General features: G+C 35.1%; 1 protein-coding gene across 7 annotated transcripts; it reads left to right on the forward strand.

The window, feature by feature from the left end:
- The first annotated feature begins 1,963 nt into the window (after positions 1-1,963).
- Positions 1,964-12,250, forward strand: LOC147410650 (homeobox protein ATH1-like). Of its 7 annotated transcripts, none has more exons than XM_086437915.1 (7): positions 1,964-2,028; positions 2,353-2,459; positions 3,206-3,243; positions 8,450-9,575; positions 10,714-11,057; positions 11,646-11,706; positions 11,849-12,250. In XM_086437915.1, exons 4-7 carry the CDS (start codon positions 8,589-8,591, stop codon positions 12,077-12,079), a joined length of 1,623 nt encoding a protein of 540 aa, XP_086294041.1. In that variant the 5' UTR covers positions 1,964-2,028; positions 2,353-2,459; positions 3,206-3,243; positions 8,450-8,588; the 3' UTR covers positions 12,080-12,250. The 7 variants fall into 7 exon arrangements, with proteins under 7 accessions (XP_086294041.1, XP_086294053.1, XP_086294043.1 ...); XM_086437917.1 differs by adding an exon at positions 7,946-8,342 and having other exon boundaries at positions 1,972-2,459; XM_086437927.1 differs by lacking the exon at positions 3,206-3,243.
- Positions 12,251-15,534: the final 3,284 nt, after the last annotated feature.

Consider the following 15,534-nt stretch of genomic DNA (forward strand, 5'->3'; position numbering starts at 1 on the left):
CCCATTCCAAACATTTTTGCTTATATAAGACAAACACGTTATCGCAATGTGTGTTGTAGGAACCCGACCCCATATATATATATATATATATGGGAGGCGATCGGATGCCTCTGTTTTAACAAAAGAACCTCGACCGTTGGATATACAACGATTGGATGGTCGAGATTGTTGCTTGCGTTTAAGTTATAATTTATGGATTTTACAGCGCCATCCCTTGTTTTTTTGATTATTAGTGCCACCTCCCTGGCACAATTACAACAACAGAGAGTTCTTCTCGTCTCCTCTCGATCTCTCTCTCTGAAACCCTCGAACTCTCTCGATCTCTCTCTCATAAATCATGCTTACACTGAAATGAAAAAATCAAAAGAAAGGCTTCATCTCCAATTTAAAAGAAGTACACCGAACAATCCAACTACAATAGAGGTCAATCCAACTACAATGGAGGCTGCAGCCATGACAACAGTACATCTTAAATACAACCAATACCTGTTAAATACAACTACTATCATCTCATCTGTGGCAGTAAGGACTGCCGAGCCACATAAATCTTGCAATGGTACTTGTAAGTTTTCAATTTTATTTGTATTCCCTTCGATTTGATCTAGTGTTCGTGTTCGTGAGACGAAGTTGCAGCGAAAGCGAGAGAGAGTGTAACTTAGTAGGAGCGAGAGAGAGGAGGGTTTCGACGAGAGAGAGGAGCCATTCATGTTCGTGTTCATGCTTCGTCGATGGAGTTGCAGCGAGAGAGAGGAGGGTTTCAGCGAGAGAGAGTGAGAGTGAGGAGGTTCGAGGGTTTCGGCGTCGCGTGAGAGAGAAAGAGGTTTTCGTCGAAGAGTTGCAGCGAGAGAGAGGAGGGTTTCAGTGAAGCTAGAGCGAGAACGAGAGAGAGAGTTGTTCGAGACTTTTAGAGAGAACAGACGAGTTCTCTCTGCTGTTTTTTAGTCAGGGAGGTGACACTAATAAGTTAAAAGATGAGGGATGGCGCTGTAAAAACTTATAAGTTATAATTTAAACGCAATAAGCAATCTCGACCGTCCGATTTAATTATATCCAACGGTCAGGTTACTTTTGTTAAAATGACTGATGAAACTGATGCCTCCGAACGCCTCCCTATATATATATATATATATATATAGGGAAATGTTCAGCACCCTAAGTTTTACCACACACTTTAACAAACGTTTTTTGTCCTACATGGGTTAGAAGTTTTGGAATGGACTGATTTTTGGTGAGGATGATCTCTATGATTAGAAGATCATCCTCCCCAAAAATCAGCCCATTCCGAAATGTTTAGCCCCATGTTTACAAGTTAAAAAATCATGGACCGTCCATTTTTTGTAAATCATTTTTGATGGGGTTAGAAGTTTTAGAATGAGCTGATTTTTGGTGAGGATGATCTCCTCACCATAGAGATCATATATATATATATGGGAAATGTTCAGCACCCTAAGTTTTACCACACACTTTAACAAACGTTTTTTGTCCTACATGGGTTAGAAGTTTTGGAATGGACTGATTTTTGGTGAGGATGATTTCTATGATTAGAAGATCATCCTCCCCAAAAATCAGCCCATTCCGAAATGTTTAGCCCCATGTTTACACGTTGAAAAATCGTGGACCGTCTATTTTTTGTAAATCATTTTTGATGGGGTTAGAAGTTTTGGAATGAGCTGATTTTTGGTGAGGATGATCTCCTCACCATAGAGATCATTCTCACCAAAAATCAGTTCATTCCGAAACTTCTAACCCATGTAGGACAAAACGCGTTTGTTAAAGTGTGTGGTAAAACTTAGGGTGCCGAACGGGACCCTATATATATATATATATATAAATAATAATAATAATAATAATAATTAATTAATTAATTGATGCAAATGGCACAAACAAACTTTTAAGCCATATATGGTGATATCAGCATTTCTATAAACGTTCATCATAGTCTATGATCCTAAGGCTATGCAGTAATGTCTGGCAAGTACTAGCCCTTCCCTTTGAGGCAACCAGCTCTACCGCCTCTGACAAAGCCAAGTGAGTAGATTTGGCTTGTAATTGCCCCTAATAAATTCGTCAAAGATCTCCTCACCATATTGTCTCAGCAAATTATCTGTGCTGATATCATCAGTCTCTCTTTCACTCTTCCTCTTCCACACCAAAAGTACAGCTACTGTTACTACACACAGACTTTCGCTTTCCTTCTCTCTCCAAAATAAATGTTTTTTCTCTTTCAAATCCTTAAAGATTAAAGAATTAAAAAAGTAAAGTCTTTTTCTGAAAAAATAGAACTGAAAACATCTGCCGTGAATAGGAGATTGAACAGTGAGGTTTCAGATATTTTGCTTGTGATGATTGCAGAGAACCAGATTAATATTGAAGGAAGACAAACAATACCAGAAAGAAAGATGGGCCCTCAAAAGCCTGCAATAGAAATGAGTGGTACTGCACCAACCACAGAACTAATAGTAATGTTCTTTCTCTCTATCTCCTTGTTTTTACTCTTGTGTGGTTCTTCTTCTTTATATCTTAATAAATGGGTCCATCTCTATCTACCACTTTGTAGTTGGATTTTTTAGCTTTTTGACTCTTTCCTTCTTCTCTTTACTTGTTTTTCTGAGTTGGGTTTCTCTTATTTTGAAGTCTCACTTATGTTTTTAAGCCTAGAAATCTTGTGGGTTTTGTAAGAAAAGTATAGGAAAGGAAACTCTTGAGTCTTGATTCTAGATTATGGGGTTTGAATCTGAAGTCTTTTGGGTTTTGGGGTTATAGGAACAGAACCCACATTTTTTTAAGGGCTTTTAGTTTTGGAGTTTGAGAGAGTTGGGGATTTTGCATGAGTCCTGTTTGCTTTTAAACCCATTTTTTTGTATTACTTTTTTCAGTTCTTGGAGAGAAACCTAATTTCCTTATCAATCAATAATAAGAGAAAAAGATGAGTGGGGAACATATTTCTTTTGGTTTTTGATTATTTTACTGTATGTAAAGAAAGCGAAACTAATGAGTCCTAGTGATCTCTTTACTGTGTTTTCCTGTTCTTGAGAGTTCTGAGGAAATCAACTATTTCTATCATTCATTGTGGAAAGAAAGACATATAAATTGATCTTATCTTTTAGCTGAGAAGAAAGAACTAGTAGTTCTGATTTGGCCATAAAAGGAGGAGAGCCCATGAACTCTATTAAATTCTGAGCCCCATTGTTCTGGTTTTGGTCAGGTTCTGAGGAAGAAATTGCATCTTTGGATGGATGGGAGGTTGGTTCCAGCATATACTCTCCACTCTTTCCTTTATTTGTAATTCTGCCATTTTTTATTTTAATTTTGACATTTGCTTTGAACATTTATTTGAAACTCTCTCTTCAAGTTGTTTATTGGACTAATTGATTTAGGAACTGATTCTGTGGACGAATCATTCATAATTGATGCTTCCATGCCAAGTTTTACAGATTAGATTTTATATTAACTTTTGTTGCTTAATCAGATACCCCATCTTTAAAAAAAAAAAAAAAAAAGTATCAGATTCTCCATCTTATTATCTGCATTCACTTTGATATTAATTAATATGAAATGAAAAATACCTATATAGGTTTGGCGTAGGCATTTGTCTGGGAATGAAACTACGTGTTTATGGTTGGTTGTCTTTGATATCTAAAACATGTTTAATGATCAACATACTGTGTTCTAATGGAGCAACAACGGGTTTTACGAAACTCTCAGCATCTTATTGAAAAAAAATGCAAAGCTCATGAGGTAATCTGCTTATCCACTGAGGCACCCAAGAGGTGGATGTCTCATGCGTTTTACATTTTCTTTAGTGAATTGTGTCGGAGGTGAGCACCTTATGTGCGTGTGATGGTGGTAACAGTTTTAGGGTACTGTAGCTTACAAGTTATAAGAGCTCTACCTTGTTTTATCTTCTTGTTGAACCCTTAATTTACTAACAAAAATAAGTGATCCTAGACTAAATTACAGCAATAGAATGTTTTTATCATTATGAAACGGGTTAATGTTTTATGTATTTCCCCCTTAAATTTCTCTTCTTTTTCTAATATTTTTCTGGGGCTGTAATATTACCATACCATAAAGTCATAAATGATTTTGTAATATTATCACCCATAAGTGAATAGATGCCAGAGTCACAAAATCTCATTCGCTGGTGTGATTTAATAACAAATTCACTTATGGGGTTTATTCATATTTTTAAGGTGTGGTTATATCATGACTAATTCTATCATATTAATATTTCAGTTTTAGTGTGCATTTGAAAATAGTTTGCCTGTCTCTCGCCCTTGTGGGGTTTATTCATATTTTTATGGTGTGGTCAAATCATAACTCATTTTATCATATTATTTTTTCAGTTTTAGTGTTCATTTGAAAAAGGTTTGCCTATTAAGGCTTATGTCACTCACTTTGTGGTATTTATTCATATTTTTATGGTTTGGTCATACCATGATTAATTCTATCATATTAATTTTTCAGCTTTAGTGTTCATTTGAAAGCAGTTTGCCTCTTGCCTTGTGACTTACCATTCATGGTTTAGGCGCGATGATTCAAAAATTTTAAATATTGGTTATGTGTGCATCAAAAGTCTTCTAACTAGAAGCATCAATCATTCAACTTTAGTTGGTTCATTGAGTCCAAATATGTTGGTTCAATGATAGTTCATGTCAAAACATCAGTCATCCTTTGCTTAGTATGAACTGTCATACAATTGGAACTTTCATTAAATGCACTTCTATAAGAGGTTGATAAGGCAATTGTTAACTCTACATCTCATTTTGAGGCTTGAGGGTTAATAGACTCGAGTGATGAATGCTGGTTAGTAGTCATCATTACAATTGATATTCTCATTCTATTGGATACAACTCTTGTTTCAAATCTCCCCACTAACGTCCTAGGTGTGCTCCTTAGGGTTGTGAGATTGAATCTACCCACTCACTTCTTTACTCAGATTTGCATGCTTGTGGTGACAAGGTATATCGGCAGAGAATAGTCCCACTTTCAAAGGGGGGTGTGGACACTCTGTCGCATAAAAAAATTATTGTTTCAATTTTTATCTTTGTACAAAAATACACTCCTAATTCTGATGGAATACGGGTGTTTTTGGCCCCTTTTGAGAATGAATTTTTACATGCATGTCTTGCTTAAGTGAAAAATTAAGACTTATGAATAGTAAATGGCATCATGATCTGTGTGAGCACTAAATCTACATTGGTCTGGCTAAGTGTCCTGAAGGTAGGTGCCATCACAAACTAACATGTACTGGATTTGATCAATTTATCAAAGAACGACAATGGACAAACATAGAGGCCAGAAAACAAAGCCACATATAGTATCCGAGATGAAACTCGATTCAACCAATCACCAACTTAGTTTGTAAGCTCAACTTCCAAGCAACTCAAAAAACCTAAATGAGCTTAATTGAGCAGATGGTCACAGTTGATGGTCTCGCACTAGAGGCAACATAGACAATGGGAGCTCGTGCAAATCTTCATTTAGCAACGGATAACAAGACCCTATGGATGGTAACATGTGCAAGAGGCAATGGGAAAGGTATTGGATCTATGGTCAAAACAAAAGAATAGAACAAAACTTCCAAGTCGACAAAGCGAAATCACAAAGCCCCTTTTTCACTTTTAGAGTAAATAACTGACCTCATCTTAAATGGCTATTTTCCTTTATGGTGTGCTGAGTCATTTGGTCCAATAACCAAGAAAATCTGGTTATATGTAGATTAGGCAGATTTTTATGTTCATAGCATAACCCCGGTTGAGGCCTAAGAAGAAATCCCTTAATTCACATAGGATCAGTATCCTATTTTGTTACATCTTGGGGGAGTAAATAACTATCCATCTCCAATCCGACACAAACTGATGCCATTCCAAGAGACCAACTTTCTTGTTCTCTGTCCAGATTGGTGGGTCTTTTATAGTTCAATGGTATGTCTCCTGGAAAAAGTTGAAATCCTTATAAGAAGGCAACTGTGATGAGTTAAGTAGAATTGGCGTGAAGCTTGGCCTCTTCAAGCGGAGATTTTGGGGACATTGTCAAAAATGAAGAGGGTTCCTTGGAGGAAAAGGAGAGGAGTGGGTTAGAAATCAAGTTGGAGTTTCAAAAATTAATGAAGCTGGAAACAAAAATTAAAGGGTGACGTGGAAATAAACCTAATTGCTGTGATTGTGTAGTGGAGTTTTTTTAGGACTGCTACGTGGCCTCACATAAGGAAACCCTCCTGGCATTGATTTGGCATGTTTATTTCATAATGGTGTTCATGGTTGGGAAAACCATTTGTTTAGAATAAATGCTAGAATATTAGTTAGTAATGCTTTCATGGAGGTAGTGACATCCAAGAAAGATCTTTCTTAGATTGGAGAAATAACCATTGTTTATGAGTATGTCCTTGCCTAAGAACATGATCCAATGGGTTTGTTAAATGAACACATGATAAAACTTTTGAAACCCTTGAAAAGCAGGTTGAAAAGAAACATTCATAATTGAGATTGGCACGAAATAAGAAGTAATATAATATCTTTTTTCTTTTATATAAGATCATCCTCATCATGGTCAGGCATGTAGGATCCATAACAGCCACGTTAGAAGAACCTTGGTCAATTGATTCATGTGTTTTACTTTACTAGGATGGTATTCTTGTCTAGGTGTTTGAGATGTTCTAGTAATTATATACCCTTGTTTTTACCTGTCTTACATTCTTTAATCATACCCTTTTTCTATTCAAGTGTTGAATTATGTTTTGCTTGAATAGTTAATGTTCAGTATGTTTGCTTGGCTGGTGTATGGGAGAAGCACTCTTTCTATTATAGGTCCGACTTGATGTTTTGGTGGTGTTAGTCAAGTTCTACATGGACGTGTAAGAAACTTTAGGTCAATAAAAATTTGTCAATTTGGAATAGAACTGTTGAATGTCTGAATAAAAGAGGTGGTGGACTTGATGTCAGATAACTATTGCAGCCATGGGATGGTGTTAATCAGTTGGCCATAACCAAGCCTTAACATTTCTATTAGATTATGAAATTTGAAGTTATTTCTTCTATCAGTCAGCTTGAAAATGGAAATACTATTTCCATCGACGTAGAGATGTTGTAAATTTTTTGAATTCATGCAAATGTTATGAAAATCATTGAAAATATAGGGTATGTTTGGAAAAGGAGAGTTAGGCATGAGAGTTGAACTCTTGACGATTCATCTTTCTACAGTTCAACTTGTGAACCTTGAAATAGAAGGTTAACAGCAATGTTGGTGTTTGGTTCTCACAGAAGCAAAAGAAAATGAAAAGGAAAAGGAAAATTCTTTACTCTCTAACTTAGTAAGATTTCAACTCTTACTAAGGGCCTTTAAGCTCAAATGGATTACCAAATTGGCAAAATCCAAAACCACAGTCTTCTAGATTTCATGGAGAAACTCAGATCTAACAAACAAATTAAAAAAGAAAAATAAAATTTTGTGCTTGATCCACGGTTTTGAAAATGGACGGTCACCGAACTCCCAAACATAAAATTAAAATTCAACGGTGAAAAATAAGTTTTATTTTTTGAATTTTTTTTCAAAGTAAATAGAATTTTGTGCATCAGATCGTGGTTTTGGATGCCACAAGATGAGCTCAATGAACCTTATTAAGATGAAACCTTACTAACTTAGTAAAGCTAGCCTTAACAAAATGTCCTCTGTGCCGTCCCTTTCTTCATTGGTTCCAATTTCTGGGCATCAATGATGCACAAGAAGGGAAACACGGGATTGAAGAGGAAAATCAACAAAAAAAAAAAAAATCAACAATAGACAAATAGCAATCGATTGTTCAAATGGAGGTCTCTCCACCGCGATTCCCAACCTAGTGTTGCTTTTGGAGATCTCCTCTTGATTGGTGGCAGAATTTTGATCGATCTCTCATTCTCGCCTTCAAACCCATCATCAGGGATTCATGTCTTATTGCCTCTCACAGGAAGAGGAAGGAGGGAGAGAGAGTACCTGCTGCGACTGGCGAGACGAATGTTCTCAACATTCACCCCGAAGGATGAATGGTGAACTTCACAAAAGACGAGAGATTTGGAGAGTTGGTGAGTTGCTAACTTGCGGTTTTTATATTTCCAGACGGACCAAATTCTCCAACATGCGCAAGTTGGCGATTGGCTCCAAATTTTGAATTCATGCAAATGTTATGAAAATCATTGAAAATATAGTATACTTGCATTAATAGTAGGAAGGACGAAGCTGTAATTATCCCGTGGTACGTTGCAAGCTGTACTCACTTGACTTGGAAGGTTCATCTCCCTTTCAAACTTCAAAAGTTGTTTGTAGATTCTGTTTTTCAAATGTATCATTCTTCAGTTAGTCTTATAGTAAGTAGATGCTAACATTTGCTTTTTATCTTTTAAGAATATATGTACTGTTAATTTTTCCCGTGTATTATTATATCCTTAGTTACCTTTGTATTTAATTTTTTCAGGTCAATATTGCCTGATAATGGATAAAAAAAACACACACAGCGAAACTTAATCTATGGGATGCCTTGGAGGTTGGAGTAAATCACTCTTCATTCCACTTTCACAATTAAACTGGTTTGACTGAAGTGGTTTGTGTGTGCAATGGAGAACAATATATTCAATACTTTGGTAGAGATTGGTGATCGAAATCCAATGGTTATCGATGGGATTGTGCCCCATATGCTCTCAAGTTCACTTGTTCAGCCAGATTTACTTGATCTTAACAGCCGGAGCCAGATCATGGTTGGGTATCCTTTACTTTCAGGAGAAGCCGCAAACGATTTTCACGTAACAAATCAGAGCAGGGTTATCGAAGCAGATGCATTAGTTTCTCGAGACAGACGACTTAGTAGACACGACCGAGATGCTCAAGTCACCAGTACCACTTCAATTGGTAATGGTGGGGAAGGGGAACGTTTCATGGGTGAAGCTTCTCTTTCTTCTACTTCACTTGCAAACTTTTTTATTCCAAACACGGGTACCAATGAAAATCTCAATGGGATGACAATATCTTCCTCCTCGGGATTGCCACTTGAAGAGTTGAGAACCTTCATTTCTAATGGTTTCTGTGGATACAATGGAGTACAAGGTGATATGGACCGTAAATTGAACTTCAACAAACTGGGAAGCTCGAACCTCCGTGGATGGATTCCAACAAACAATTCTAATGAAACTGATCATTCTTATGGCTATTGTATGCCAAGTAATGAGCTGTCCCTAAGTCTTGCAACGTGTCAGCCTTCTGTCATCAATGTGTCAAGTCTCCCCGATCGATGCTCAGAAATAAGTTGTTCTGGTGTAACTCAGGATTCTATGAAAGATGTTGGATTGGGTCCTTATAGACCGCTGCGATTCTTGTATGGGTCAAAATATCTACGTGTAGTCCAACAAATACTTTCCGAAGTTGCAAGCTATTCACTTGGAAATCTAGATCACGTGAATGGTTTAACAGAAGGGACTGCAGTTGATGCGAAGATGCCTTTTTCTTTAAGTTCATCTACTGCGACAGGGATTTCAGTTTCAAGTTCGGTGTCGCAAAGACAGGATGCTGAAGCCAGGAAAGCTCAGTTATTGGCTCTACTTCAAGTGGTATTTGGATTTAAATATTATTGTTTTCTTTCCCGTTGTAGGAAAAGGTCACACTAACATGGTTTCAAATCTCATCCGAGACTGAGATGACTCGTGCTAGTCATGGTATCGTTCATCAAAGAGAGAGAGACAAGGCGTCTCAAGCCTGCGGAATCTCGCGAGAAACGAGATGACTTGGCCGAGTCAACCGGGATTTTGTATACTGTTATCAATATATATATATGATTTCATGATTTAATATTTTCTAATCAACCTTATTTTATAAAAAAAATATATAATTATTTTATATATGTGAATAAATAATTATAAACTGAATTAAATGTTTTATGTTGTCTGACACGAGTTGACTTGTCCGAGACAACTTTGTCTCATCCATGAATGAGACGAGACGTCAAAGTCAGATTTAAAGCCATTTTCACTAACCAGGACTTGGAACTTGGTCCATCACCTGGTCGTGTCAACTTAGGAATTTTAGAGGTACATGCGACTTTGTGTACAATATAAAGGACGGGATACATGTATGCAGGACCCACATGAAGAGGATTTGAGATTGCTTTATGGCTAGGATGATATCCGTAATCATGGAACTTAAATCTAAACCTATAAAAGGTGGACTTCAAATAGTAAATTCTGAACTGTCCAGTTCAACATTAAAATTCTCTATTTATTTTAATGGGTTGATTCTTTGTGAAGATTAACTCCATTGTTGAGGATATCATCGTCACCAAGTACCACTTCCCTTGAATCATCTTGATATGGACCCCGCAGCCCTTTATAAGGACTTTTTTTTTACAGTTTTCCTTACATACCTTGCTCTAAAAGATTTTTAAATGTTATTAAATTTTAACAAGAACCACGATTCAGAATGGTGTCCTGTTCCTATAACAACATATGGTGCTTACGTGGCAAATTTTGGTTTGGATTTAAAACACATGGCTACGTTCACGGCTTGTTTAGGAGCCCAATGTGTTTTAAAGACCAACCAAATATTGCCATGTAGACTTCCTATTCTATTGGAACGGGACACCATTCTGGATCCTGATTCTTTTGACAGAGCTAATAGGTTTAGTTAGTCTGTTTCTAGTCATTTGTGCTTCTTATCTCTAATATGTCATGATTTTCACTTGTTTGACCTCAGATTGATAGCAGATACAGCCAATGTTTGGATGAGATCCACACGGTCATATCCGCATTCCATGCTGCAACAGAGCTGGACCCTCAGATACATGCTCGCTTCGCCCTTCAGACACTAACTCTCATATATAAAAACCTGAGGGAAAGAATTGCTAACCAAATCCTAATGGCTGGAGAACACTTCAGCAGTAGATGTGGGATAGAGGATAGATTGTTCGAGTCTTCTTTCATCCAAGAACAATGGGCTCTTCAAAGAAAAGATCATCAATCGTGGAAACCACAAAGGGGCTTGCCAGAAAAATCCGTGTCGGTTTTGCGAGAGTGGATGTTTCAAAACTTCCTCCATCCGTGAGTTCCTCTTCTAGAATGTCATAGATATCAAGGTTTCAAATCTCGGTTAGACATCATGTCTTGTCCATGATCAAGATCTAGTTGTCTTGGACGGATCAACCATTTAACTCAGTTTATAATTATTTATTTATATGAAAATAATTACAATTTTTATATATGTATATATATATATACATATAAGGTAGATTAGAAGATGTTTTATTATAAAATCATATTTTAGTTAGATTATCCGTCCTTTTCATCGATGGTACTGAGATGAATAAGAAGAGTCATTTCAGCCTTGGACAAGATTTAAAACCAAGATAGGTATGGATGAACTATTAAAATGATGCATTATTTTTTGTGCCATGGTAGACCCACCAGTTGATGGAGATCCAACGTCGAAAATCTTCTTCATGAAGTTTGACACAACTAGATTACTTGGAATCTTACACTTTCTTTTGGACAGTTACAGAGTCCAACAATCCCTTAAATAACTCCTTGTTGTACAGATTTGCCCACATAATTAATCTCAACAACCCATTAAAAATTTTCTGATGTTGGAGTTTCAACGACCATTTTAATTACAAAATCTACTTATTTCAGGTATCCAAAGGATGCAGAGAAGCATTTACTCGCGATGAAAAGTGGATTGACGAGGAGCCAGGTATTTAACAATTCCCAGTTTATTTTTGACTAAAAGAAGATTTCAGTATTAAAAATCTTTTCACTGTAAAACTTTTCATGATAGTTAAAAGCCGCATTTATTTTCGTTGGGTTTTCTTCATATTATTTGAATTTTTGATCAGGTATCCAATTGGTTCATAAATGCACGTGTTCGTCTTTGGAAACCAATGATAGAAGAAATGTACTCAGAGATGAACAATAGAAAAGGTCGCCGAAATGAAGACAAAACTGATGGTGATAGTGGGAGTCACATAAGCATTGATAATCAGAGTTTCAGAATGACTGAATCTGATGCAAATAGATTTATGTTACATAATATGAGCAAGCAACAGTCATGGACTTGTGAAAGATAACTCATGATTCGTCTCATAGCATGTATGGGGTATGTTTTCTTTGTTTTTGTTGTTGCTTTCTCTGTTGTGAAGCCATATTTCCATTTTATCTCACACTCCGGGCTGCTTAAAATGATCATGATTACTTTCCACGGAACGATAATATATTAGTTTGTTTGATTAGTATTAAAAGCTAGTTATTTCCATTTTCTTGCATAATTATTTCAAAATTTAACTTGTTTAATCATCTAACTTCAAAGTAATTTACTGTTTACATCTTAAGGGTCTGTATTCTTGTGAAAATGCAATTCACTGCTTGTATGAGTTTCCCAGGAAAACCATTTTCTGGATGATTTTCTCATGCAGATGGGAAAAAATTATGCCTTTTCTTCTTTTTTCTTTTTTTAAGGGTACATTTTTTTCTCTTTGGAAATCCATCTTATCAAAGAGAACAATTCTCTCTTGAAATCATTTTAGTAAGAAAAAAACTTCTCGACAATCATGCACACTAGTAGTATTGCCGAGTCTTAGACTTTACTTTTTCCTGTAAATCAAAATTAAGGATGAAAAATGTTCAAGACAATGATATATTTGCATGGTTGATCTATTTTGAGACAATTTTCCACAACGAAAATGAAAGATTCCAAAGCCTCTGTGATTGTTTGTTTGTTAATACTTGTTGCATGGAAATTTGGAGCAATGCCCTCATGAGTCGGTACAGATTTATGAAGTAATTTTATATTTATTGTAAATTTTTTCATTGTTGTCCTTATTTGCTGCACATGCACATAGCCAAGGGTTTGGTTGGTTCATGAGACTTGTGAAAGATTGGCTCCCAATGAGTCACATGTGTAGAGTGTTGAATGGCATTTCTTATTTATAAAAGTACTGTTAATACATGACGTGGCAAGCACTGGGGAGTCTGAGCAAATTTGCCAAAAACGATTAAAATACCCCCAAGAATGTGAAAATACACTTAGAAGAAAAGATGTTTTGTATATGGAACGACACTTGCAGAAGATAAAACGAATCTTTTTGTCAAAATCACTACTTTTCAAAAATTATTGAAGTACCCCTAATGGATTCACATCCACTTTCCACATTGAAAAATATCCAAGCACTTAAAACAACCCTCTCTTTAATGAATATTCCTTGCGAAATTGACTCCTTTATATGTAAATGCCTTTATAACCTTGACAAAATCATATACTCGTGAAATTATATAATCCAATCATCCGAAGAATAAGTAACGTGTTAGACACTAAAACTTGAAGATAATCAATTGAGATTGGTTGGAGAGATTTTCTTTATCCAAAATAAGAGTTTATGAAAATTGGAAAAAAAGAATCTCAGTCTTTCGGTGAGATTATTCTTTTTTGATTTTTAACTTATGTTAATTTACATGTAAGTTACACTGATCACTACTTTTATTATCTTTTTATTTGTTAATAAATATGATTTTTATGGATTGTATATCTTAACCCACGCCTTGGATGCTATATTTTGACGGACAAGCACGATCTTAATCTTGTTTGCATTCCAAAAATTACAAAAATTTAAAAACTTGTCAAAAGTAACTTTTCATTTCAAGTTAGAAACTTTATAAAATCAAAATTTTAAACAATAAAAAATGTGAAGTTGACCAAAGTCAATTCAAACCCTAAAATGATTCTAATGATTGCATCTTCCAGTACATTCAAAATAAAAAAAAGGGTAATTTAGTCATTGTACTCACCAATTTTTGTATAAAATATCAATTAATAAACATTAAAAAAATTATTGTAAAGTAAAAAAAAAAAATTCAATCAAGTCAATTAAAGTACAAAAATGAATTCAAATTTCTACAAAAGAGCTCAATTTCTCAATAAAAAATTTACACCTTGATATTTTCTAAAAATTAAAAAAATCTTCTAAAATAAGAACACTTCTAAAATCCTTCACCAAGAAGTTTAGAAACATAAAATCGCCAACCCTAGAGACATTCCAATCATTAAAAAAAAAAAATCCACAAAAAAAAATATAAAAAAACTCAATTCGTATGTTTTAAACACTATAAAACCTTTAAAAAGCCAATAAGATTTAAAATTAAAGTCCCCAACCATCCCCATCAACGAAGGCTCAATTCTACATTGAACTATCTCAAAAAACTTGTCAAAACCTCAGAGAACCTTGAAGATCATGATAAAAAATTTAATGATTATCAATCTAGAGAGACTTATCCGATTTAGAATTGAATACAACTTAGGATATTGTGAAGGAATCAATTATATTATTTGCTCTCAGGGAGCAAGGCAACATTCACTTCTTTTGATAAGACAATATCTCCTTTACAATTATTTTTAAGTCATTTTTACGATGTAACATCCATTGATATTTGTAGATATTAAGCTGGATTGGAAGGAGGGCGCTGTCAACGAGTTGGGAATGCAACCCCAATCGGACGGTAAATTCCGTCCAAAACTAAATATTGACGAGACACTAATAGTGAATAAGTCTCGCGAGGGAAAAAGGAAAAAGGACTTTGTGCTTAACACCTTGTAACATCATAACCTGATCCCCGAACGCGTTTTCTCATCTAGATCATGTATTTATCCGTGTTTTGAGTGAAAATAGGGTTCCTAGATAGTCAAAACGTAGGTGGTGACTCCGATTTACTTGGCTGCCTTCTCACTCTCACTTTAAAGGAGTTTTTAACTCTGATTAGATAGTTGTAACTCCTTAAAAATGGGTCATAAACAATTGAAGATTTACAATTTTTTAAGCTATTTCTTTATTTCTTAATTCCAACATCTCTATTTCTATGCATCTGCTCTTATTAACGATGCTAACTCTGAACATAATGTATCAGGTTACTCCTTTTTTTTTTTTTATATAGGTCATCAAGCTACCCACCATGATGATAATAATAATAATAATAATAATAATGAAAAATTACTCAAAGGACCTATGTTTTGGGCTGTCTCTTAATAGTTCAGTTAGTAAACTTTGCTTTTCTTAATGGTCTCTGGACCTCATCTCACCTATGTAAGTTCTTTAAAATACCTAAATTACATTTTTCTCATCTTCTTACATACTTAGATTTTCAATGGTGATTGGGATCATTTTCGACGATCTTTGATCATGAATGGTGAATGGAGAATGATATTCTTAATCTTGAATATCTAGATGTATTTTCTTTTTAGTTGATGATTGAAAAAAAAAATTGAAGAATGAAATTCAATTTTTTTGATGAATAAGTTGTAATTTTTTATTTATTTATTTGCAACTATAAGTTATGCATTTTGGGTGTTTTAAGGAGATTTATCCAGTCTTAAAGTTGGAAATTTTTTTTTTTTTTTTTTTTTTGGGGGGGGTACATTTACAACATTGAGTTCACCACTTTTTGTTGACCATTTAATTATTGTTGAATTCAATAGTTTAATTAAGTGTCGAGTTCATCACTTTTTATTTAATTGCTATCGAGTTCGACAGTATTT

This window comes from Akebia trifoliata, chromosome 1 (assembly GCF_017979445.1).
Source record: "Akebia trifoliata isolate Shusen 1 chromosome 1, ASM1797944v1, whole genome shotgun sequence".
Taxonomy (NCBI): domain Eukaryota; kingdom Viridiplantae; phylum Streptophyta; class Magnoliopsida; order Ranunculales; family Lardizabalaceae; genus Akebia; species Akebia trifoliata.